Source organism: Drosophila virilis, chromosome 3 (assembly GCF_030788295.1).
Source record: "Drosophila virilis strain 15010-1051.87 chromosome 3, Dvir_AGI_RSII-ME, whole genome shotgun sequence".
Classification (NCBI taxonomy): Eukaryota; Metazoa; Arthropoda; class Insecta; order Diptera; family Drosophilidae; genus Drosophila; species Drosophila virilis.
The window spans coordinates 12,189,414-12,214,264 of record NC_091545.1 but is presented as its reverse complement, the minus strand read 5'-3'; the positions used below and the strand labels follow the sequence as shown (position 1 = coordinate 12,214,264).

At 44.6% G+C, this 24,851-nt stretch overlaps 5 protein-coding genes across 10 annotated transcripts in view; 1 reads left to right on the top strand and 4 right to left on the bottom strand.

Moving 5' to 3' along the window:
• Obp73a (Odorant-binding protein 73a) overlaps nucleotides 1–24,783 on the top strand; it is a 33,586-nt gene extending 8,803 nt beyond the window's left edge. Inside the window, exons 1-4 of one of the 2 annotated variants that reach the window (XM_002047215.4) lie at nucleotides 4,087–4,173; nucleotides 22,457–23,139; nucleotides 23,201–23,484; nucleotides 24,461–24,783. In XM_002047215.4, coding sequence (XP_002047251.2) covers nucleotides 22,971–23,139; nucleotides 23,201–23,484; nucleotides 24,461–24,742 — 735 coding nt within the window. In that variant the 5' untranslated portion in view covers nucleotides 4,087–4,173; nucleotides 22,457–22,970 and the 3' untranslated portion in view covers nucleotides 24,743–24,783. Of the gene's footprint in view, nucleotides 1–4,086; nucleotides 4,174–22,456; nucleotides 23,140–23,200; nucleotides 23,485–24,460 lie in introns of those variants that run through there. The other variant, XM_070207988.1, reaches the window with a different exon arrangement.
• Nucleotides 569–13,445, bottom strand: LOC6623314 (uncharacterized). Of its 3 annotated transcripts, none has more exons than XM_070207984.1 (4): nucleotides 12,994–13,360; nucleotides 5,682–5,737; nucleotides 1,149–1,816; nucleotides 569–1,080 (listed from the first exon to the last, which is right to left on the bottom strand). In XM_070207984.1, exons 1-4 carry the CDS (start codon nucleotides 13,006–13,008, stop codon nucleotides 683–685), a joined length of 1,137 nt encoding a protein of 378 aa, XP_070064085.1. In that variant the 5' UTR covers nucleotides 13,009–13,360; the 3' UTR covers nucleotides 569–682. The 3 variants fall into 3 exon arrangements, with proteins under 3 accessions (XP_070064085.1, XP_070064086.1, XP_032290471.2); XM_032434580.2 differs by lacking the exons at nucleotides 569–1,080; nucleotides 1,149–1,816 and adding an exon at nucleotides 3,370–5,422 and having other exon boundaries at nucleotides 12,994–13,095; nucleotides 13,346–13,445; XM_070207985.1 differs by lacking the exons at nucleotides 569–1,080; nucleotides 1,149–1,816 and adding an exon at nucleotides 1,990–3,130 and having other exon boundaries at nucleotides 12,994–13,391.
• LOC138911051 (uncharacterized) lies at nucleotides 10,036–12,259 on the bottom strand. Of its 3 annotated transcripts, XR_011416349.1 has the most exons (3): nucleotides 11,337–12,257; nucleotides 10,695–11,270; nucleotides 10,036–10,639 (listed from the first exon to the last, which is right to left on the bottom strand). XR_011416349.1 is itself a non-coding variant. In XM_070207986.1 (2 exons), exons 1-2 carry the CDS (start codon nucleotides 11,967–11,969, stop codon nucleotides 10,534–10,536), a joined length of 1,359 nt encoding a protein of 452 aa, XP_070064087.1. In that variant the 5' UTR covers nucleotides 11,970–12,259; the 3' UTR covers nucleotides 10,036–10,533. The 3 variants fall into 3 exon arrangements, 2 of the variants coding, with proteins under 2 accessions (XP_070064087.1, XP_070064088.1); XM_070207986.1 differs by having other exon boundaries at nucleotides 10,717–12,259; XM_070207987.1 differs by having other exon boundaries at nucleotides 10,695–12,258.
• On the bottom strand, nucleotides 16,602–17,148 carry LOC6623272 (uncharacterized). The gene has a single exon (XM_002047217.3). It carries the CDS (start codon nucleotides 17,126–17,128, stop codon nucleotides 16,637–16,639), a length of 492 nt encoding a protein of 163 aa, XP_002047253.1. The 5' UTR covers nucleotides 17,129–17,148; the 3' UTR covers nucleotides 16,602–16,636.
• Cpr73D (Cuticular protein 73D) lies at nucleotides 17,232–21,284 on the bottom strand. Its single transcript, XM_002047216.4, has 4 exons — nucleotides 20,938–21,284; nucleotides 19,530–19,667; nucleotides 18,656–18,837; nucleotides 17,232–18,595 (listed from the first exon to the last, which is right to left on the bottom strand). The coding sequence occupies exons 1-4, from the start codon at nucleotides 21,051–21,053 to the stop codon at nucleotides 17,370–17,372; spliced, it is 1,662 nt and encodes a 553-aa protein (XP_002047252.2). The 5' UTR covers nucleotides 21,054–21,284; the 3' UTR covers nucleotides 17,232–17,369.
• Nucleotides 24,784–24,851: the final 68 nt, after the last annotated feature.

The window sequence follows — 24,851 nt, the reverse complement described above, 5'->3', positions numbered from 1 at the left end:
CTGGCTGAGTTTGTTAAACCTGCATTGTAATAGAAGTCAAGCAGCAACCGCATTGACAGCCGCTCACACGACCATGATGGGAGCCCTGGCACTGGCTTTGGCTCTGTCTCTGACTTGGGCTTCGGCGTCGTCTACGTCTTCGTCTTCGTCTTTGGCCATGGCTAGAAACTGGGAAACTGGTTCAGGTGCAAATTGAATACATTGTGCATTGCATTTAACTGCGCCTAGCTCGGTCCCCCCGCCAGCTGGCCAGCGCCTGGCCCATTGGCTAGATTTATTTTTATGCTGCCAGCCTGCCTGCCTGCCTGCCTGCCTGCACCGCCTGCTGGCGGAAAAGATTAATCAAGATATGCGCTTGCCTGCGTACTTATATCTTATATCTTGTTGCTCGGCTCCGCTCTCTGTCTTTACTCCCTTATTTATTTTTATTTTTCTAAAAATTTATTTCGTTCTAAAATGTAATCACAGCCTGCAGCCCATTAGATATGCATCTCAACTGGCCCCCAGCTTCCCGCCCTCCTTGCTGCTGCGCCTGCTGGCAGGCTACGGAAAATCTGAATCCAAACGGTTCAATGGCCGCGAATTCAATTTGATACGCAAATTTTTTTTATTGCCAATTTGATGTACACAGAAAATATCATGTTCTTGGCTGCAGCGGATGCAGCGCTCTCCACTCCACTCTCTATTCATGGTGCAGACGCCGCTTGGGCGCAGCTCGTATGACCAGCTTTGGCTGCGTCTGCGTCTGCCTGGATCTGGCGGCATACTCCTCGGCAATGGCTACACGCCATTTGTCCACCAGAGCGTCGGCACGTTGCGGCGTCTCGCGTACGCGCGGAAAACTGGACACAGCCAGCGGCACGTCGCCGTAGTCGTAGTCGTCGCCAGCGGAATTGGGCGTCTTGATGACGAGCTGGTTGCGTGATGGCAGCGTTATGCTAAATGCCGCTGCTTCCTCGGGCGTTACGCCGGCAATGGCTGTTGCCTTGGGTGAGGCCACCGCCAGGCCGTTGCGTCCAGAGAGTGCGACCGCATTGGGCTTGGAGGAGGCGACGCCGCCCTCGCCGGCTATGGAGAGACCTAAGGCAGCAAATGGTATATAGAGATTATCCATGCGTCCAAGCTCACCACTGGCTGGACACACTTACCCACGGGCTTGGCTTCGGCCACGGCTGCATCCTTTTTGGGCGTCAATACGGCCACGCTGTCGTTGACATCCTCGAAGTGATCATCGTTGGGTGGCAGTATGTCTTCGGGTGACAGCTGCTGCTCGGTCACCTCTTCGTGCTTGTGGTCATCGATCTTCTGCTCCGCCGGATTGTTGGCCTCCAGGCCCAGATTGGAGGGCTGTTTTTGTGGTGCACCAAACAGCTCCGGCTGCAGCAGCACGCTGAAGTCCTTGATCTGCCCATTCTGCTGCAGCAGCGCCAAGGCTGTGGCCGCCTGGCCCAGCTCCAGCAGACTGTTGGCATAGACCTTGTTGTCCTCCTCGCTGAAGGCGCCCTTCCGCTTGGCCAGCTCCTGTATGGCAACCAGACGAGCGGCCGCCTCTTGAATGCGATTGAAATTGCTGCCGCTGGTCGAGATCGGGATGTCGTTGGCCACAGCTGACAAACTGGCGGCCGATATGGAAATGGTGTCGTCCGCATCCCGTGGAATGCCGCGCAGCTGCGGCTGCTGCTGGCGCTGCAAGACGCTGCTGCGAATGCTGCCGTCCTGCTGCGGTTGCAGCAGCAGCAGCTGGCCACTCAGGCCGCCATAGTAGGGCAGTTGGTCCTCGAAGATCAGCGGGCCTGCTCTCGCAGCCGATCTGTGTCTAGGGTTTATAGAGTTGGTTATAGTGCTATGATGAAATGGAGAGCGGCATTTGCCTGAGAGGGTGGGGGACTGTGCGTGGTGCGCGGTATGGACAAAGCGTGGGATAGCAGTAGGGCAACAATTTCTACGGGGGATTAGAAAGCGACTAGACGAAGTGAAGAAAGGCAGATAGTTTACTACAACTTTATTTACACCTAGAGCTGGGATAGACAGACAGGCCCAACTGCTCTTAACATAGGAACACACTAAACTACTTAGCTGGAGGAGAAATGCCTCCAGTGGGCAGTCGCCACTTCAGTTGAACAAGTCGAGTTCCAGGTCGGCCGCTGCATGCGCTTTGCCGCCCACGCCCGCAATGGCCACCGATTCCGGATTGAAGTACACGTTCGTGGGCACACCCTTCTTGAGCAGCGCCTTGGAGATGGGCGTGGATATGGCTGTGCCGCCATTGCCAACCACTGCCTTGGAGTGCGGCTCAAGTATAAGCGCCGCCTGCTTGCGTCCCTGTATGGCCTGCGCCCGTATGGGACTGTAGGGCAGAAAATAGCTGCCGAAGGGTATTTGTGGAAAATTGCTTGAGCTGCTGCTGCTGGTGCGTCCCGTGGCTTCCACGTTGACTGGCGGCGAACGCAGTTTGCCGCTGCCCTTGCCCAGTTTGGCGGCTGTTGCCTTCTTCAACTGCTGCTTGGCAGAGCGAGCGCCAGCTGTGACCTGGCTGCTGGACGACAGCACATGCTTGCCCGGCACGGCCACAATCTCTTCTATCACATAGTCCGTATTGATTCGGCTAACGGCTGCGCGTAGGCGGGCATCGCTTTTTAGATCGTCGTCGGTTTGTGTATTCGATCTCAGTTTTTGCAATGTTTCAATTGTGTCTTCTTCTTCTGGTTCTTTGGCAACTTCAATATCATCTGCGGTTGCGGGCTTCGCTGTGCTGGTGGTTGTTGTACTGGGCGTTGCAGCGGATGCGTCCACAGATGGCGCCACATAAGCAAGTGGCAGACTGTAGGCAGCGTAGTATGGTGAGCTTATCAGCAAAAGGTTGCCATGTGTGGTGGCTTGCAAGGCGCCATAGGGCGTTAGAGTTTCAAATTGGGCTTGTTTTGTAGTTTCAGTTTCTTTCGCTGCTGTAAACTTCTCTGGCTGCGACTGTGTAGCTTGGTAGGCTCCATAGGGTGTCAGAACATTATCCATAGCTGTTGCAGCAGTTAACTTCTGTGACGCAGCTGGCGCCACATAGTTCAAAAAAGGCTGCAGTCGACTGCGCAGTGGCCACGTCTCAATGCTTGTGGTTTGCCAGTACGTGCTCGCACTTGATTAGATTGCGATTAGAATAGTTGAGGAAAAGGAGTTGTCATAGGAAATGTAAGAGAGTTGAGGATAGCAGTTAGTGTCGTAATATATATACAGCTCAAATTGGGATTAGTCTTAAAGCTCATGAAACCATTCAGTGCATGCAAAGCGTTTGTTTGTGATGTTAGTGGGCGTGGCAGGGCAACAATTAAATTCAAATATATACATATGCATACAGATATGAAAGCAATGCTCAAATTACAAATACAAACATTTATTACCAATACTTAGGCGCTATACAAAAATACTAACAGTCATTAGGTTTAAAATCGAACATAGCTAACGGCAGCCGCATATCTTAACTGTCTGGCAGCCCTGCAGATCGATTATCGAAAGTTATCGAACGGTGTCGAGGCACAGGGTTGCTAAAATTTCCTAATTGAGTTTACAGTTAAGCCCGGCCAAAGCAACTGCAACTTAAGCGTCAAACTCCTGCTCCTCCTCGTTGTCCGCGGTAAAAGTGCCTGTTGGCGGTGCATAGTAAACGGTGGGTCCAGTGGCCACCACTTTGCCCTCGCGTGGAAAACTCTTCGCCTCTACGTCTGTGCGTTGCAGTGCATCCTTTAAATCAACATCGGCAGGTATGGAAATGACTTTGGCGCCGGGCCCTGCAATCGTCAGGCTGCGCGGGTGTGTCAGGGCATAGCCGCCGGGGCCCACAATCGCTGTACCGCCGCTGCCCGCCGTAGCCACGCCTCCGGGCCCCGCGATCGCAATGCCGCCCTTGCGCACCTTCAGGCGCTGAATAATGATGCCGCCCTCACGCAACGCCTGCTTTTGCGTGTCCTGATGGGCAGTGGCCACTGTGCCGATGGTGTTCATCAGTGGCTGGACTTTGTGCGCAAACAGATGCTTCTCCGCAGCGGCATTGCCATCCTGTTGCTCGGCGGCGGTGTTCTCCAATTGCTCGACGGTATCGTTGTCGCCGTCGCCAGCACCTTCCCGCTCATCATCCCACTTGTAATCATCCTGGCTATCCTGCAGCGAGTCGCTACTTTGAAGGTGAGTTGTCTGTTGTGGTCCGCTCTGCAGCATAACTGGTTGGGCGGCCGCTGCCCCCGGCGTGGCAACGGGCGTGCGGAAGGGCATTTTGAATATATTCTGAAAGGCGTTCTTGATAGCTGTCGAGGTCTGATTTTGCATCTCGGCCAGATTTACGTTGGGCACGCGGAAGACACTCAGTCTATTGCGATTGGGCAGCAGTCCGCCAGCCGGTGGCAATGTGGATAACTGATCTGCCGAGCTAATGTGGCTTGGTGCAGAGGTCACCTTGATGCTGCCTGAACTGGCGTGCAGGCCGCCAATGGGCAGTGCTTGTTCCGCATCCTTGCCGCTGCCACGCAGCGGCTTGGAGGTGCTGCCAACACTTATCCGTTTGCGATTGCCATTGACATCTGGGGCGACGACGGCGGGCATACGTGAAGGCTGTGACTGTGGCCTATTCGTTTGCTTCTCACGCGAATCCAAACGAGATTCCTTGCTCGATGTGGGCATCTTGGTCGTGCCACTCGTCGTGGTTGTGCTTGTCGATGTCGGTTTGCCGCGCTTGGGCGTGCCATCCTCGTTCAAGGCCAGCTCCCTGGGCAGAAAGAACAAATGGTATTTGGGCGTTGTCTGGCCCTGCTTCTTGGATTTATCGTGCAGCATAGCCTTGGCCTTGCCATAGAAGCTGTCCACATCGCCAATGATCTTGTAGCCCTTGACACGATACTCTTGCGGTGCATGTTCCCTCAAATACTGCTCCTTGTTCAGCTTGTACAGATGCACGGGTATGACAAAGTGGGCGGGCAGCTGCTCTGCCTCCTGTTCCGAGCTGGGCTGTGGCAGCTGCACCTGATTGGGCCGGAAATATAGCTGCTGCCGCTGCTGCTGCTTCTGCTGCTGTTCCTCGCTGGAGGCGCTACTTAAGCTTGTGCGCAGCTTGGGCGGCACATTATATGAATCCGAGACATGTCTTGTCAGCTTGACAGCGCGTATGGAGGGCTCCAGCAGGGTCTGCCCATTGCTGCCCGCGAAATGATGCTGCTGGGCGTGGAAAGGCTGCTGGGCGGGCTTGGGAAACAGATACTGACTGGAGTCGAGTATGGGCGGCAGCTTTGGCTCTGGCCTCTTCTTCACGTAGCCAAAGGCCTCGTTCACCTTGGCAATCTGGTCGAGTATGCGCTTGGCCTCGTCCGCCTTGTCGGACGTTGGCGGCGCCACATTCGGATCAAACTCCTCGGGAAATTTGACCAGCCTTTGCTTTTGTATTCTGCAAACGAAAGTTAGGTTTGTTTTTGGTCTCTTCGTATTGGTATTATTAGTAAACTAATGCTGTTGGGATTAGGAATTTGCAATGTACTGATAATGAGAGGCTTAGTCACAGTTTATTATTTTAAATTTTAATATTTTTAGTCACAATACAAAGCCGCGTGCTGCAACTTCTACTTAGTTGTGGCAAGGCAAGGCAAGGCAAGGCGGGGCAAGGCAGTTGGTTAATAGAAATTTCTATATAGAGTTGAGCTACTTACTCGACGCCATCCGATGCTTGGCCAGCGACCAAAGCGGCCAGTAGAAGCGTTGTCAGCTGCAAGAAAAATGCGTTTTATTTAATCAGGCGACATAGATCAAGTGCCTACATGCTAGCTGCATATGTCAAGGTCTAAGAATGCGGTCAAGCATCTAATTTCTGAGCAACTTGGCTAGGCTTCAGCTGAAAAGTGAGAGCCAAGCCCATTTAAGCATACTATTTTCAGCTTTTCACTTCAGCATAATTATCTCAAGAGCCCGAAACAGAACCAGAACCTGAACCAGAGAACCTGAACCGAACACAGCTCGTGCTTAGGCAAATATTTGCTCGCCTCTTTTGCAAATCAATATTGACGCAACAATATCTCTGCCGGAGCTGCTCGACTGCCCGTCTGCCCGCTGGACCGTTAGCTTGTCACCCGCTAAACAGCCGCAGTCACAGCCAGAGTCACGGCTCGTCCATTTGTCAAAAGCCGCAATGTCACTGAGCCGGAGTCGCGTGTCATTGACCCAGCGACAAACATTTCTCATATATGGTATTCCGCCTAAGCGAACTTTTTTCTTTTTTTTTTTTTTTGTCTTTTACCAAAAATGAGCTCTGGACCAGCTGGTAAGAATTTTTGTATTTGCAAGTTTGGCTTGCATCTAGCCGGCCCTGTTGACCATGTTGTATTTGTCTTTGCTTTCTTTTGGCTCTGGTTTATTTATTATACATATTATTTGGTTTGTTCTGGGCGTGTTTCAACCACATGCAAACTGGGTTAATGGCCCACATGCAGAGCGAGAGAGGAGAAAGAGAGTGAGTGGGCAAAAAAAATCAAAATGCAAATGATTTAAATAGAAGTCTTAAGTTTAGCTGCAGCTGAAACGCTGATCGATGATATTAGGAAAAGGCGGGGCCCACATCTAAAAGTCTCTTGATTTATGTTGTCCAATCGAAAGCCAAGAATTTTGATTACCCTGTTGCATGTTTAGTTTTATGGGGCCATAATAGAGAGCTGTATTTTTGTCAGGTCTAACAAAGTATTCCCTTGTTAGGCAGCTTCAATAGTTTCTGGTGTCTAGCGCTCAATTAATTTCGAAGAACTATGTTTCACTGTCATTTATCATCAGCTCGTATGGAAGAGCCTAGCCTACGCTTGGAGCATATTGATTTTATATATTGTAATAGTATGATTTTCTTCGTTGATTTAACTTATGTTCGGGTTGCCTTTTTATTTTTAACAACACGTCTTCTTACTGCTAGTACTGTAGAGAGACTGCCTTCCACTTCTTCTCTGCAGCCGCTTTTCTTTATCGATATTTACTTATCGTACTGTTATAATTAACATAGATAGTGACACTATAATACCCTGGCTAGGGTTACCAATGATGCTCTTATCCTATTACAACTCGGCCATCCTGACAAAGAGAGCTCCCGATCTCTGTCTTTTATATGTGTATCTATCTTTATAACTAATGCTTATTGCCTATTTTCGCATCCAATGCTTAAAGTTTTGGCTATTCCAGATACCAACGTACGGGTTGCGAGATAATTGAAAGCCTTCTACATCCTTTAACAAGTATCTATCATTTTTTAAAATCTTTTCTATACTATAAGGCCCTTTATATCTTGGTATTAACTTTTTTGAAACTCCTGGTGTGCTATCAAAATTTTTTACCATGACATAGTCACCTATTTTATATTCTACTGATACTTTCTTCTTTTTATTAATCCGCTCTTCATTTCTGATTTGAGCTTCTTTTTGATATATTTCTCCACTCTTTCTTATATTTTCTAAATTTCTTTTATCACACGTGTTCACCTGTGTAAACTCTTCTAATTTTTCTTTTAATTCATCAACAACTTTTCCTTTCTGTTGTAATCCGAATAACATTTCGCTTGGAAATTTCTTTATGCTTTTGTGTTGTGTGTTGTTTATTGCATATTCAACATTTTCTATAATAACATCCCAATGTAAACCATTTTCTGGCTCCGCCATTTTTGCCATCATCGGACCCAAGTCTCTATTCAACCTTTCCACCTGACCATTTGCTTGCGGACAACCCGTTGCTATTTTAATATGCGTTACTCCCTCATTTTTTAAAAATTCATCAAACTCTTTTGCAGTAAAACAACTCCCTCTGTCCGATACAATGAACTTAGGTCTACTATACGCTCTGAAATAATCTTTTAATGCCTTAATCGCTTCTTTCGTACTTGTTGTCTTTGCTGTATATAGTCTAACAAATTTTGAAAATCCGTCAACCACCGCCAATATATATTTATTAGCCCTTCCTGCATTAATTGGTCCATAATGGTCTATATGGATCATCTCCCACGGTTTGTTTCCTTTCGGTATGCTATGTAATAGTCCTTCACTCTTACCCGTCTTGGGGGCGAAGGCAATGCATTTTAAACAATTCCCTATATGCTTTATTGCTTTTTCCTTAATATATGGGAACCAGTAACTCTTTCCAATGGCATCGATCATCTTATCTCTCCCAGCATGTCCCAACTCATCATGATATTTGTAAAGTACATGTTCTTCCATATCCTTTGGTACATAAAAAACTAATCTGCCATCATTTGTTTTTCTGTAAATGACCCCATTTCTCATTTCGAATAGCTTGTGCTCTTCTTTTTCTAACATCTTTCTAATATCTACCAGTTTGTCATCTTTGCTTTGGCAAATAACTAAATTGTCCTCAAAACTATTGGATTCAATAACTAAAATGTCCTCATAACATCTGCTTAACGCATCCACATGTTGCATTTGCTTGCCCGATCTATGCACTAACTCAAAATCGTAATTTTGTAGTTCTAACGCCCATCTAGCAATTCTCGGATTTAAATCTATTTTGTTAAGCGTTAAAGTTAAAGAGTTGCAATCTGTCATTATTTTAAATCGTTTTCCCTGCAGATATATACGAAATCTGCGTAATGCGTAAATGATGGCTAGCGTTTCTAACTCAAAACTATGATATTTAGACTCTACTTCGGTTGTTCTTTTAGAAAAATAAAAAATCGGGTGTAATTTCCTATCTTCTTTTTTTTGAAATAAAACAGCCCCAAATCCCACTGCGCTGGCATCACAATGTAGTTCTATTTCTTCTTTGTAATTATATATTGATAGTACTGGCGCCTCTAACAATTTATCTTTTAACATATTAAAACACTTAAACTCCTCTTCTCCAAACTTGAATTTCTTATCTTTTTTCAATAAATCATATAAGGGTTTAGCTAATATAGAAAAGTTTAAAATGAACCTCCTGAAGTAGGAGCATAACCCTAGGAAACTTTGTACTCCCTGAATTTTGTTTGGTATTGGAAAGGATTTAACCGCTTCTAACCCTTTTTCATCAGCCCTAACGCCTTTACTATCCACCACAAATCCTAAATATTTAACGCTGCTTTTAAAAAATTCACACTTATCTAATTTCAACTCTAATTTGTTTTGCACCAGTCTTATAAACACTTCCTTTAAGGTCTCCATGTGTTCCTTTATGTTTGTACTTGCTATCATAATATCATCCATGTAAACAATTACCTTATTATCTTTTATCATATCACAAAATATGTTATTAACAAATCTTTGAAATACATGTGGCGCAGTTTTTAAACCCATGGGCATCCTAAGAAATTCATATTGTCCTAAAGGGGTAACAAATGAAGTGTATTTAATAGATTGCTCATTAACAAAAACATGAAAATACCCGTTTTTTAGATCCAACTTTGAAAATACTGTTTTTCCGCATAGTCTGTCTAATAAATCGTCGATCAATGGTAGCGGGTAGTTGTCTCTACATATAATTTTGTTCAGTCTTCTAAAATCAATACATAACCTCATGTCTCCAGTTTTTTTCTTCACTAGTACTATAGGTGATGCATACTCTGAACAACTTGGCCTAATGATTCCATCTTTTAAATAGTCGTCTAATAATTCTTGCAACTTTTCTTTTTCCATATAAGATAACCGCCTAGGTGTACAATTAAATACTTTGTCGTTTTCTAATCTTATGCTTAACTCATGTCTTAATTTTGGCTGATTTGGCCTTTTCGCTTTTACATAAGTATTTTCAAATAAATTTTCAAATTCACACTTTGTGCTGTAATCAATATCTTCACTTAAAATATATATATTTTCTCTTTTGTTAGAATCTTCCCAACTTATTGTTAAGATATCCTTCTCAAAATTCTCTTCTAACACTCCCATGATTTCGCTATTCACTGGCGCTTCATTAACATGATTATTAATTTTAACTGCACTGTTTCCTATATCTTCTATAATCACTTTTTCAATCCCGGTTTGATTATAGATAATTTCATCACTAACAACTTCTTCACTATCAGGTTCGAGCTTAAGCTCTCCATAACTAACTATCTCATCACTAACAGTTTCGATCCCAATCACTTCATTTCTAACTATTTCACCACTAATTATTTTATTTCTAACTATCTCATCACTACCAACTTTATCACCAAGCGTTTCCGGACTAACAATTTTCTCACTAACTAATTCATCACTACCAGTTTCGTTACTGACTATTTCCTTATTAACGATTTTATCATTTAACAATATAGTTTCATTTTGCTCGTGTTTGATATCTTCATCGTCCACTTTTTTTTGTTTTTCTTTGTAGCTTGTAGCTATGATATCATTTTTACCATTATTCTGGTGATCAACTTTATGCCCGTTCACAATTTTTAATGTTCTTAAATCAATATTTAAACCAAAAGAATCCATAAAATCTCTACCAAGCACAGCGTCATACCTCATAGACTCATTTGCCACAATTATAACATTAAAATAAACATTTATTAACTTTTTCTTCATAAAACATAAAATTTTTCCAAAATTTTTCAATTTACTTTCATTTAAACCTACATACGAATTTGCATCTGGCATACGCTTTACTTTTAATGGCACAAACTTTTCCTTTAAAAATGAAATAGGGCTGCCAGAGTCTATAAGGCATTCTGCAATTATTGATTTGTTAAATGAGTTACTAAAATGAATTCTTAAGTATCTTACATATTTGTTTTCCATATCATACTTTTTATTTGGACATCCTGCTATTAAATGATCCTTTGAGCCGCACGCATAGCAAGATCCTGCCTCCCGTTTGGGCTTTAAACAATCTTTGGCCCAATGGCCCTTAACATTGCAATTGTAGCAACGTTGTTGTTTGTCCGCCTGTGCTTCCTGTGCAGTTTGTTTCACTACATGGTTTCGTACCCGTTTAATTGGCAACTTTATAGCTGCAAACGCACGTAAAATTTGAGCCGGATTGGTAAAGCAATGCATACTAGCTTGAGTGCGCAAGTTTTCGCAAGGTATGCCTCGAATAATACCCTCCATTAACTCCTCTACATCAATGTTGATGTCCTGTGCCAATATGCTTTTTTCGCTAAAATATGTGGCGAACACCTCATCTGGTTTCCAAACCCGATCCTCGAACTTCTGTCGTAGTTCCGACTTCGAAAATCCTCCCCCGAAGGCCAAAACCAATTGATTTAGCATCTCGTCAATCGGAGCAATGATGCGCATAGGGTCTGCATGCAACCACTTCAAAGCACCGCCTTTCAATTTGCTTATACAAAGCAAGTGCTGTTGCATATCATTTAGTCTGTAGATCTTGGCCACATTGAAGAATTGCATTACCCATTTACGCACCTCACTTTCTCCAGTAAATTCTAATAAAATTTCCTTGGCTAACATCATCGCTCCAGTTTGGATGCAATTATTTAAGTTGCCTCCGACAGCGTTGCCACTTTCGTCGATCCTTCCAGCTGCCCCAGCGTTGCCCGCTGCACCAGCGTGATCAGCTGCACCAGCGTTGCCATCCGTTCCAGTGTAATCAGCTGCACCAGCGTTGCCATCCGTCGACCGTGGTCTTTCTTCAGTGTGACCATCCTCTAGCTGCAATAAATCGCCGACTTCACTTTCTTGCTCTCCCCCGTCGCTCCCGCCGATGTGCGAGTTGCGGTTCACCGTTACTTGAAATTCTTCTAGGAATTTTCGAGACGCTTCAATTTCGAGACGCATCAATTTCAGCATCTCGGCGCCATTTGCTATTTCGTCACGCTGTTGTTGCATTATGTTTTGCAACTCATTTTGAGCCTCAATTGTCTGTTCCTTGTTACGTTGAACTTCAAGTTCCTTTGCAGCATCGTCTCGGATATCCACTGGTACCTTATTTAATCTCGCCATCAGCTCAGTTTTGGTACCCTCTGTTGGCAAATTTAGTAATGCCAACCAACTTTTCAATGTCGCTATTGACACGTCATTTATATTTATATTTTCCATTTTGTTGTGTTTTTTTTTTTTTTTTTCCTGAGTCAATCCCACTTCTGATATTGTAATAGTATGATTTTCTTCGTTGATTTAACTTATGTTCGGGTTGCCTTTTTATTTTTAACAACACGTCTTCTTACTGCTAGTACTGTAGAGAGACTGCCTTCCACTTCTTCTCTGCAGCCGCTTTTCTTTATCGATATTTACTTATCGTACTGTTATAATTAACATAGATAGTGACACTATAATACCCTGGCTAGGGTTACCAATGATGCTCTTATCCTATTACAATATGCTTCGTAATTAAAATGTCTTTTGGGCTTTTCATGCGCTTATTAAATATTCTTTTTGTTGTACTCTTAATTTTGTCATGCCTGCGAGCGGATGCTGACGCACCTGTACTTTAAAAGGGCGTGTTATTTTTTATTGATTGAAAAAGAACATGAATAATGCAGTGCGTAATAAGAAGAAGTGGAAGATTTGCTTATTAATTTTCACTTTTCATTATAAGCACACAAAATACCCACACGTATTTTCCATGTAAATTAACATATATCAAAGCATTTATTCAATTTAAAAAAAAAAGAACTCGTTGATTACAATGCTCTTAAATAGCTGATTTATGGAGTTAAGCTTCCATTTTTCCCTCTTTCTTCAGCCAACAAATTGGTTTCTGATGAGCCACATAAGGCTTGAGCTTAGAGCGTGTTTTGTGCGACAGATTTGCATATGGGCCGCAAATGAAATTCAGGCTAATTTCACGGCAAAAGAATCTGGCGAAAAGAATCAACCAATTCGCGCAGTGAAAGTTGCGTTTCAGTCTGAGTCTGAACGTAAAAGCAAATTATATACGAAAGACTTAAGGCACGAACTTGCGCCAGTTAATGACTTCAACGGCAGCCAACGCTAATAAATGATTAATTGCGGTCACATACAGCACAAAAAGAAAAACTAAACTAGTTTTTTTTTTATTGTATTTTGATTTGTAAATTAAAAAATTCAATTTTTACTTTTTGGTATTTCTTTTGGTACTTACAACAATGAGACACATTTTTGCGCGTAATTTTCTGTTAATATTTTAAAGAATGCTTTTCGTTGTCAACGCTGCCGCAGTCTAGCCTTGGAATATATCCTTGAACTGCGAACGAGACAAAAGGCGATGTGTTATCACGCGTAGATTCGTGCTGAAAGCGGACACAACACACACACACACACATACACAAGTTAAATGCCAATCCTTATGTGCTTTAAAGTTTAATTGCTTTTTTTTATTGAAATTTGTTTTTTTGTTGCTTGCTGCTTGCTGCAGAGCACGACAGGCTTAAGGAGCACGCACACACAGAGACACGCACTAAGCTCCCGGTCTGAAGCTGAAACACTTGACGCACCTCTAGAACCCAACGAGGCAACGACTGAAGATTAACTGATTCGTGCCCGTGCCCAGCGCGGCTGTTTTATAACATTTCCATTAGCCGACGGCCCCAAAGAAATGTCCAACCTGACCGAGGGCAGTTGTAAGCGGGAGAGAGCAACAGCTAGAGACAGAGACAGAGAGGCAGTGTATGCCAGCGAGTGAGAGCAACAGCTTAAGAGAAACTCGCGTGTGGGGGGCACGTACGCATGCGCCTTGGCTGTGTCTTATCAATTGTCGGGCATCTGTCTTGTCCCCCCAGTTGCGGTACTCTTTCCCTATATCGCACCTGGCCAAACCCACCCAAAATTGACATTCACGCTTAACAGGGCTGATTAAAATCTTGTCTACATTAGATGAGCATAACTAAATCACGTTTTTTTGCACAGTTTTTGGATTTCTATTGTTTTGTTTTGCGTGTTTTTTTTTTGTAGCCTGGGAATTGTTGACAGTATAGCATCAAGTGCTACTGTTCAGTCGCTCTGACATTGATTAATTAATCGTTAGCCAATAGCTTTGATTGAGTGAGCACTATCTGCTGAAACAGGCTCAATTACATGTGAAGTGAGAACGAAAGACTTAAGACACGAACGCGCGTGGGCAGGCAGGCAAGACATGGAGGCTAAGCAGAACAAATTGGCTTGACGCTGCGAAAACGAATCTTAAATTGAAACATAATCCAAATTATATATACATATGCATATAAAAGACTTAAGACACGAACACGATTATGGTTCAATGAATGAACGCTGCGGTTAATTGACAAAATGCTTGCTGTCAGCGGAAATGGTATTCAAATTTAGCCCACTTTCAATGTAGAACATGTTAGAAAGTTTTGTGTCCTCAGTCGCTGGGATTCTATGTGCGTATATATCAGCTTGCGCCCTTAATTCATTTACAACGCGAAACTCTTAAATTTTCCGTGAACAAATGTCAGATTTGCGTATAATTCCAGAGCCCATCAAGTGTGCAGCTTAAGCAGATTAGTTTGCAGCCACAAAGACTCACCTAAATAACTCTGCCGAACCCGAGCTCAGTTGCGCTTTTATTGCTGTTAATTAAGCGGTCTTTAGGACTATTTTTAGAATGCCTAACTAGCTAGCCGCATGCGAACTTTCATATTGTTATTATTTAGCTTTTGGATAGTGGAGCACCAGAAGATTTATGGTTTCAGTTGGGTTAATGGTGGCCCGAATGCAGGGGCGCATACAAAATGAACAGAGAAAACCCAGACTGTGGACTGAGGCACACTTTCAATGACATTAATCGAAAGTCGACAAATCGATGCAGCAACAACAGCAACAAAAATACAGCTAGGACTGGCAGGCCAGGCATGCGCCAAAGAGTTCAACTGTATGCGAAACCTTGAAACCTATTTATATAAATATACAACGGCATACGGAACTGGGGCCTGGTGTTGGCTTTGGTGTTGACTTGATAGCTGGGCTATGTTTATGCCTGGACAATTAAGTGTGACCTTCACTGGGTGCATCAGGAACAGAACCGTCAGAATGAAGGCACATAACTGGATCTCTCACTGCCTCTCTCTATCTCTTGCTCTCCCTCTCTCGCTTCGAAGCTGGCATTGTTCTGTGCGCTTGCACTATAATGAAGAACTTTAATGCAGAGGGCATTACCTATGCAATTATGCCAACCCAATTATGCAGCTGGGCTGGCCTGGCCTGGCCTCAGCCAGTTCCCAGGCCTAGACAAAATATATGCTCTCTGAGCTGAGAACTTGCGCTGTGAAATGGCTCAAAAATGCGTTAGATTCGTGTCAGACCTTTTTTATGTTATTCGCTGTACTTGAATAAATCCAGTCTAATAGAAAGTTGTCGAGCGCTGCAAATGAAAACTTCTTAAGCTAATTTTATGGTCAAACGAGTGAAACGTTGCCTTTGCCTAGCCATGAAAAGGTTGCGACAAAATCTTTTGAATAATTTTGCTAAAAACTACAAAATGAAAACAACAACAAAAATACCATAAACTTATTATTTATTAGCCTCCGCTGTGTTGTTTTTAGTATTATTTTTTTAGTTGATTTAGTTTTTTTTTTTTTTTTTTGGTAACTTGCACTGTTTTCTTATTTAGGGCACGCGGCTGCCGCCAAGGCTCAACGTTCGATTCAAATTATTTAGCAAGTTCGGGCACGCAGCGCACATTTCAAATTTCAAGCGCGCGCCTTCCCCCGAAATATAAGAAATACCACAGCCACAAGACAAAGTTTAACTTCAGTCGTTCGGTCAGGTTGGGATGCAACTGGCCCGGCAGCATAACAAATTCGGTAATTGTTGAATTGTTTTGTCAGACACAAAAACCATCAAATCAATTAGGCATTATAAAATGCATAAATCGTTTTAGGTATGGGTACACAGCACGCGCCACGATTACTCATTTAACCAAATTAGTTTTATATGGCAATAGCTCGTTGTAAATTATATTCCTACATTCCACAGCAAAAACTTGAGAGTTTATTTAATATCATGTTGAGCATGATTTGCCGCTGAAACTCTCAATTTTTATCAAATTTTTTGGGATTAATATTATTTTACTGGGAAATGAAGCTCGTGAATGATTTTCGAAGACAGAAAATATATATCTTGGCAAATAGAATCAGACAAAAACTCATATCTCAAGCGAATATTCTATATAAAATACAGTTGTACGATATCGAAAAGATATCTTGATAAACAATAAAAGTTTTTCATACAAAAACTTACTCTTCGTCCGATCGTTCCTATGACAGCTATATATTACAGTAGTCCGACTCAGTCGGTGCCTATAACAGAAAGTCGGACCTATGCAAAGTTTAAAGAAGTTAGCTTTAAGACTGAGAGGCTGATTCGCATAGAAACTGACAGAAGCACGGACGGCCAGAGACTCAAGGCCATATCAACTTGGCTATTACTGTTGATATAGAATATATATGCTTTATGGGATCGGAGATGTCCTTCATGACAAAATTACAATACCCTCTGCAAGTGTATACACAGTATAAGCAAATTTTAATGCTGCTTTAACCTTTGCAAAGCTAACTAGATTAAATTCGGAGTTTGATTCAGGCAAACATAAAAATGTTTTTAGAAATCGAATAGCCAAGTATTATTTATGTTCCGCTTTAGTTGAGCTGCCAGAGCACGTAGCTTTTGGGCTAGTTTCGAGTTAGTTGGAAAGTCCTTGAAACGGACGAATTGGAAATCAAGCACAGGTTCAGGGAAATGTCAAAAAATCAGTTAACTGCAGTAGATTTTATTGTCTAAGAAATTGATCAATAACTATGCAGGCTGGCAACTGTTTGTCCATGCGTTTGTTCCGTTGGCTTTGCCAAATTGCCGCCCATGACCACGAATCCAATGCCAGCGCCGGCCTTATAGCTGAGCTCGTGATAGCCAGCGGCATCATAGTACGAATACTTACCCAGCACAATGCCAGAGTCATCCGTGTGCTGGGTATGCGACATGTGCTGCGTGCTAAAATCAATGCCGCGGGGCTGCTGCTGAGGTTGATGAGGTCCATGCTGTGGTTGCACCCAATCCCATTGCCGATTGCTGATGGGCAATTGATGAACTCTAGCGTAAGGCCAGTGCTTGGACTGCTGCCCGGGCAGCTCATAGTTGGGCGACAGGTCGTTCACTCGGACAGCTGCATCCGTATTGTAGGCGTACTTCTGGCCATTGAACTCCATGTAAACCTGTGCGCCTTGCGCCGCACACAAAAGGCAGCTTAGACAGAGGAGCAAGTGCAACCGGCGACAAATCATCCTAAAGACTGAAACTGAAGGCAGCCCAAACTTTGTTTAAATAAGCAAACAACCGACCACAATCTGTGTGCGGCATCGATGTCAACCACTTGTGGAGCATGTATTGAAGGTGTACACATGTATTTAGCATAAATAGGGTTACAGTTACGGCCCGACCGCAGTTGACACCGATTCAGTTAACTTAGTTGCGAGCGCTTACTTAACTACAACTACAGCTAGGTCTGGCGCGGGGTATCGCTCTCTAGTGCTCCCTGGAGGCGGCCAGCTCGGCCATCTCGTCCTGGCGCAACGCCTCCGATGGCGACAGCGTGATACGACCGCCCAGCGGCAATATGTCAATGTTCTGGACATGGGCGCGCACACTCTGGCCGGGCGGCAGGCCCACATACCATTTGCCCACATTCTTGATGACCGTGGAGTCGCGATGGCGCTGCACCCAATCCCGATCCCGATCTATTTCCAATATACGATGATTGGCGGTCACCAGCGGCGGCAGCGAGCTGCCCACATCGTCGTCGTTCAGATTGTAATTGTCGCCCGGACCGCTGGCCGAGCTTGTGCCATCCGCTTCCGCGGAAGTGGCTCCACCGCTTGCGCCACTAAACCTGTTGCGATTCCGTGTGCCGCTGGCATTGAGACGACTCGTGCCAACTCCTCCTCCTGCTCCGCCTCTTCCTCCCCCGCCACCTGCCCCGTCGTATCTGGTGCTGCCACGCTGTGAGCTGCCCGCGGCATAGCCTCGTCGATCTTCTTTACCACGATCAGCCGTTGAGGAGCTGCTCGAGCTGCTGATCAATCCACCGTCATCTCCGTCTTCATCGTCAACAATACCATTGCCCTGTTTCCTGGCATCTATTGTTTCCTTGTCGCCTTCCTCCCCAGCCCTGGCCCCAGCTGCTTTCTTTAGGTAGTCTGTATCACCGGCACGCCCCCTGCCCCCTGCACCGCCTCCACTTGGTCCGGAGCCTGCCCCCTGGCTGGCCGTGCTGCCTCTGCCGCTGGCTGCACCCAGGCTGCCGCCCGCGCCCCGTCCAAAGTCATTGGCCAGTCGGAAGTCCGTATCGCTCAGTCGAAAATCCGCCACGGAGGGATTTATGTGAGTGCCGGGTCCGACGCGATTGTTGACGACTCGGTAGCCAATGCCCGCACCAGCTATGTACTCGACGGTGCGCTGCACGCCCTTGTCATCCAGGAAGGAGTAAGTGCCGCGCACCAGACCATCAGAGCCGCGACTCTCGGCGCGTCGATGATCCGGGCCAGCGGCAATCAGCTTGTAGGTGCCCCCGGGGCCGCGCTGCACGGACATCTTGCCACGCGTCTTGGGATGTGCCTTGTACAGCGGACCAGAGTAGCCTACGCTAGCGGGATTGTCGGGCACGGCATTGGAGATCTCAAAGCCGGTGCCAGCGCCGGCAGCATAACGCACGCTGTGCCGCTCGCCCACATCGTCCAGATAGGAGTAGAGACCTAAAGGGACAAGGAACAGGAAATATAAGCAGAATCCAGTTGAATCTGTTGGCTATCCACCTCTTATTCTGTTCGTGGCATCGTTTTCCTCGCTGCGCGACTGATCCGGCGTGCGGAAGCTGAAGCTGTACGAGGGATCATCGTAGGGATCCGCAAGCGGATCATCGGGACTGCCACGTGGACGCACCGGATACTGTGCCAAATCCATTTTGCGATGTATTTTCGGCCCATTCACGCGAAAGCTGTATGAGAGAGCAGGTGGCGATCAATTAGCTGCGCTGCTAAGATTACAACTAATTGCTCCGGCTCTGGGAACTAATCGACGGCTAACACCTTATTCTCGGGATTGGGTTACCCAGCTGCCTATTAAAATCGCTCGCCTGCCTTCCATATCTGATGATCTCGCACGTCATCAATGTTGATTACTATTGCCACAGATGCAGCACGCTCTGTCGTATTGCATTCAAAAATTAAACTACTTTTATCTAATGCTGTGCATCTTAATGAATTTTCCGAGTGCCATGTTTCACTTACAATTTGTTAACAGCTTTTTTTTGTTTGTTTGTTTGTTTCTTTTCTCAACTGCCGGAGATTGCAAAAAAAAAAAAAAAACAAACAGTTGAAATGGAAGCTAGACGCAAAAACAAACGTTTAGGCAACAAAAACAGCCCCCGCTTCCTCCACTTGCCTCCAGCTGGCATGTGTTAGAACCGTTTCGACTTCAACTTTGACTGTGAGTACGCCCCGCCCCGCCTCGCCCTCAACCCACGCCCCCTTCAACACGCGTAACGCTTGAGTGGCGCTGATATATGAGCTCGCCGGAAGGCGGACCGAACCGATAACTCACTTTGCTACCGCACTTTACCCAACTACCTGCGGTTAACTCTCTTCCTCTTCGGCTAACTTGCCAACTGTTTCTGTTCGGCTAACTCACCCACGTGGTCCGGCCGTATAGACGGTCTCTTCGATCTGGCCGCTCGCTGGACTACGCGAACCATAACGACCTCGCACGATGTTGTCTGGAGTGCCGGAGGCGCTATGATAGTAGCCGCCAATGTCATCATTTGCATGTCTATCCAAAGAGTAATTGCGTGTTGCCCATGCGTGGTAAGACAGAGAGGAGAGAGAGAGAGAGAGAGAGAAACAGTTAGTCATCATTGCAAAATGGCATTAAAATAGGTGTTAAATGTGGCAAAGGAGCCAGAGCGTGATGCGCACTCTTGTTGTTGTTGTTAAGGTGTTTAAAACACAGTTGATTCAATTATTTATTTTAATTATAAGTAAAACGTTCAATTTAGAATTTAAAGCATAATTAATTGATTGATTAATTGAGATTGCCTCACGAATTCTACTTAGTGTTAATTGTTAATTAAACCAATCTGTACGCAGATCAAGCTTTATATATGGAAACCTAAAGCAAAGCCTTCATAAGACACAACCATCCCAGCCAATGCTGGATTCTTGGATGAAGGCCAGAGATTCGCCCCTTGATTTAACCTTTGTTTGACAAACTTTATTAAAATAATAAAAAAAAATAGACTAATTAATATAATAGAAAATCTAGCTGTGTTCGAGTCTCCTCTTCGAAAGGATCTTTTTTTATCTTGATCTTCTTTCAATGAATAAATATGAAATTAAGTTATAAAAAAAAATCTAATTAAAAATCAAATATAATTATTAATTAAATCAAAATAAAACTATAATAAAATTATATAAATATAAAAAATAATATTCTAGCTACGTTCGAGCTTCCTCTTCTAATAACTATCTAAATTTGTTGTGCTCCTTTTTTTTATGACGACATATTTTATTGGGTTTTTAATGCTCTACAGTAAATTTACATAAAATCCTTTTGCCATTTGTCTGAGTAAGCAAGTTTTTTAACCATTTGCAAGGGAAGGACATTGGTTCAAATCTCTGCCTAGTGTTTGGCTCTAGGTTTTTTCTTGGTTAAGCAGCAATATTTGCCAGCTAGCAACAATATTCAATATTTTAGTATATATTCTAAACTTTAAAAAATAAAAATATGTATATTTGCTCTGTGGTCTTAAGCAAAGGCATATTTGTTAAAATTGTTTGCTCTATATTTAGAGTTCATATTTAAAGACTTTTAGGCTTGAATTTGAAAGCAGCTAATGTCATGTTCTGATTAAATTATAGAACTGCATAGTTGTCATCTTTAGCATATTTGCTAGTAGGTGTCCCTAAGAGCTTCACGTTTAATATAATTGTTTGTTAAGCGCTTTTTTCCTAGCTCTGCTTTTCATCAAGCAAAGCCTTTGTTGAATCTTTATGATAAACTGCAGCAAGTCAGTTCACAATTATAGCTTCAATAATTATACCGAAATTGAAACGATCCGTCCGCATTAATGGTATTATATTCGATTTCGGCAAACACGGGAGCACCAAGTTGGCCAAATGCAGCGCATAAAAGCCAAAGCAGGCGCAACATTTCCATAAATTCTCAATTTAAATGCCTGTGCTAAACGACTTGTGTCTGTCCAATTAGAGGAGCATCCTGCACACACACACACACTAACACACACACTAAAACACACAGAGCTACAGGCAACAAGCAGTACACAGTGGACACACGTATCAATACACAAGCGGATCACGGAATCGAGGCGTTTGGCTGGCGGCAAGAACAACGCGGCGACTGAGGAGCTGGCGACTGAATGCGCCCAAGCGTTAGACCTTCGTATTTAAATACGATTCTCAGGCGAGTCAGCGAACGGTGGCCAGCTTTTCAGTTCGGCTCGGCAGCAGCAGCAGCAGCAGCAGAAGCAGCTGCCACTTGTCTCACCTGACCACCCACCAAAGTGGCAGCCACGAAGATGAAACAACATTTGTGTGCAAATTGCGTTACAAGAGATGTTCAGCTAGCGAGTGAGAGAGACAGAGATAGAGTTATAGAGAGGGCAATCGGGCGGTCGGGCACGTGGGGCAGGTGAGAGAATTTGTTCTAATGATGGACACGCAAGTGACTGTTTGTTGTTCTAGCTGCATGCTGCATGTTGCGCCATGGCCAACAATGTCTGGACGGGCTCCTTGTTCAGTAAATTGCAAACAGAACAGGAGTGGAAAAAGTCGTGGCTGCCAACAGCAGAGGCAGCAGCAGCAGCAGCAGCTGTCTGTCAATTAGTTGAAGCTGTTGCTGCTGTCGTCGTGTTTCGCTTCCTGTTGCAGCCGCATTGTTGACAATTTTCCAGCGCGTGATCTATGACATCGCGCAAATTTCCTGTGCATTGAACTCTCGTGCGGCAATTACCAATGCGACACGCCCCCATTCAAAATCTAACAGCAGCAGGCACCGTTAACCGCCCCCCATCATCAGCATCATCATCAGCATCGGCTTTGGCTATTATAAATTTGCCGCGCTCCGGAGTCTAGGTCAGTGTCTTAGCTGCAATTTGGTTTGTCTTGGCCGCGCTGCATTATGCAATTAAAGGCAATTACGCGGCGGCTGAGGAAGAGTTGCCGTTCTCTGTTCTCTGTTCTCTCAGCGGCCACAATTTCCGCCTAGGATGTGGCCCAAAAGATTTCCAACCTTTTTAATGAGCCCAATTAGCGAGTGCAGAATACAGCCAGACCAGGCCCGGCCCGACCAGGTTATTGGCCATTGTTCTCGTCTTACAATGAGCAGCAGAAAATATGTCAAACATTTTGATTAGAACATTGAGCTGTGGGCGCAGCTAGAACGAAAGACTTAAGCCACAAACTTGCCCATCGCTTGGCTGCCTTTGATTTATCTGACCCGTGTGTGTGTGCATGTGTGTGTGTGTGTGTGCCGCATATGAATATGAATATCATATCTTGATTAAGTTTACTTTACTTTAGTTAATATGCTAATTTTATTAGATTTAGTAGCAGCAACAACAAAAATGCGGAAGACCAATTGTGCAGCCAAATGGAGCAGGGCTGAGACATTCAAATGAAATGAAATGAAATGGAATGAAATGAAATGTGATATGTGCAGATATGTGACAATGGAATTGAAACAAGCGACGCCACTGGCACAATTGAATTGTATTATTAGACGTAAGGACAAGTTTCTGGCTGACTTGGAGGCAATTGCACGCATGGGAAATGTGCAACCAGTTGTTGCTGTCGCTGTTGTTGTTGTTGCTGCTGTTGTTGTTGTTGCCATTGAACCACATACCCATAGAGCTTAAAACTGGAAATTCATATGCGTTTTCACTGCCAACAACAGCCACACAACGACGAGCTGGAGAGGAAGGCCAACAGCATTGGCAAAAATCCTGCCATTTGATGGAAAGTGAAATTGCTTTCGTTTTCATTTGAAAACTTTGGCAAACTCCATTCAATTGTCGTTGGCCAATCCGTGCGGTTCGTTGCGAGCGCATCAATCAAAATGAGAATTACACAACTTTTGCATATTTTCTTGTGTGTTATCACATCCATGGAAGCCATGGGCTATGGCACGAAGAAGGCGCGCTGCTTGAATCCGCCGCGCACCGCCAGACGCGTCGAGTCCGTCATCGGCGACTGTCAGGATGAGGTCAAGAATAAGCTGGTCAATGGTAAATGGTTTGTAAGCTGCCGCAGTGCAACAATTCTACATGAAATTTCCTCTAACTGCAGAGGCATACCAAATACTCAAGGAGCAGGTGCAGCAGGAGCAGCCCACGCTGAATGCCGACGACGGCGTGGAGTTCATTGAGTCGCTTCAGTGGCCGCCCGTGCTGCAGCAGACAAGCCACGAGGCGCCACCCAATGCCAGCCGCTACGAGTATATTGTCTACGATGAGCCGGAGCCGCGGCGTCGCATGGCGCGCCTGGTGCGCAGCCTGAAGCGTCTGGATGTGGCCAGTGCGGGCATCTATCACCCGACGCTGGTGCCGCTGGAAGACAAGCGCATTGCGGGCGTAAGTAGCTCCAACCCGACTCCCCAGTACCGCCGCCCAAAGATCTGTCTGCAATTAAGTTCAATGGCAGCCCAGCCCCGGAGAGGTGCAACAAACGCTGCGTCGACTTTGGGCTGTTGCCACGGCGCCTGCCATTGATTTGGCGTGTGCAATTAAAAAACACGTAAGAATGCTGAAGTCGGGCTTAACCGACTGTGCAATGCTCTGTTAAGAGTCGGAAAACCGCTTAAAACTCTTGGCTAGATGCTTGATTAGTGCAATGGTGACTCTAAGCCTGTCGGTGGCTTTCAAACTGTACGACCTTATGAAGTTTTGCTCTTTGCAATATTTAGAAATAGAGTTTTCAATGTTAAAGTGACTCTAAGACTGTAAATCCAAAGCAATGGCTTTCAAACTGTGCGACTAGGATATGTGGAAATGGGAGATTCAAATATTCAAGTGATTCTAAGACTGTAAACGTTGCTTTGCAATGTCATTCAAACTGTTTGACATTGGAATTGCTCGTGGTGACTGTAAAACTGTAGGAAGAATTCAGTTGCTTTTAAACTGTGTGGATATCTAATTTTGTGTCAAGACGGGTGGGGTTGGGAATGCCTTGGGAAAAAACTGACTCTAAAACTGTGACTGGGAAATAGGGAATCTCCACGTTCAACTAGATGAAAGCCAATATACTCATTGCTTCTCATTCTGAACAGAGTATACAAAATGCACCGCACCTCCGCTCGCCCAATGCAAAAGTCAGGGCTGCGATTTTTGCGAGACAATTGAAAGAAAAGCGCAGTTGCCGTTGCATTCGCAGTCACAAGTACAATTTTTTTTTTCACACACAACAAGCCAAGTTTTATGACTGAAAAGTGCATTTTATGTTTGCATTTAATACACATTAACTGCTTTTTATGCATCAGCAAATTGAATGCCCCCAACGAATACATTTTTGATTGTTTTTTGTTTTTCTTTGGCCATTTTCCATTTTCAGTGTCTGCTGCACTGCGTCTATGCGAGGAACAACGCCATTGACAAGAATGGCTGGCCGACACTGGACGGCCTGGTCGGCTTTTATTCGGAGGGTGTTCACGAGCACGGCTTCTTTATGGCCACATTACGTTCGGTTAATCTCTGTCTGCGGGCCATGACCACCAAATACCAAGTAAATCGCCGGCAGCTGCCGCAGAAAGGCGAAAGCTGTGACTTGGCATTTGATGTGTTCGACTGCATATCGGATCAGATAACAGGCTATTGCCTGGATCAATATAGCTAGTATTAGTTGGGGCTATAATAAAAACATCCTTATTTATTGTTGCTTTAAGATTTTTATTACTACGTTTGCGCCATCTATTGTTTGTTTTCACAACCAAGCAATGGCTTTA

What these genes read in the sequence shown, in the direction of transcription:
- LOC138911051 (XM_070207986.1), bottom strand. Translation starts at nt 11,969, where the DNA reads ATGGAAAATATAAATATAAATGACGTGTCAATAGCGACATTGAAAAGT. An exon ending in GCAGGATGTCCAAATAAAAA is followed by an intron (nt 10,640 to 10,716) that starts GTATGATATGGA and finishes CAATAATTGCAG; the next exon opens with AATGCCTTATAGACTCTGGC.
- LOC6623314 (XM_032434580.2), bottom strand. An exon ending in CAAGCATCGGATGGCGTCGA is followed by an intron (nt 5,423 to 5,681) that starts GTAAGTAGCTCA and finishes TTTCGTTTGCAG; the next exon opens with AATACAAAAGCAAAGGCTGG.
- LOC6623272 (XM_002047217.3), bottom strand. Translation starts at nt 17,128, where the DNA reads ATGATTTGTCGCCGGTTGCACTTGCTCCTCTGTCTAAGCTGCCTTTTG.
- Cpr73D (XM_002047216.4), bottom strand. Translation starts at nt 21,053, where the DNA reads ATGGAAATGTTGCGCCTGCTTTGGCTTTTATGCGCTGCATTTGGCCAA. An exon ending in TATACGGCCGGACCACGTGG is followed by an intron (nt 18,838 to 19,529) that starts GTGAGTTAGCCG and finishes TCTCTCATACAG; the next exon opens with CTTTCGCGTGAATGGGCCGA. An exon ending in TGCCACGAACAGAATAAGAG is followed by an intron (nt 18,596 to 18,655) that starts GTGGATAGCCAA and finishes TTGTCCCTTTAG; the next exon opens with GTCTCTACTCCTATCTGGAC.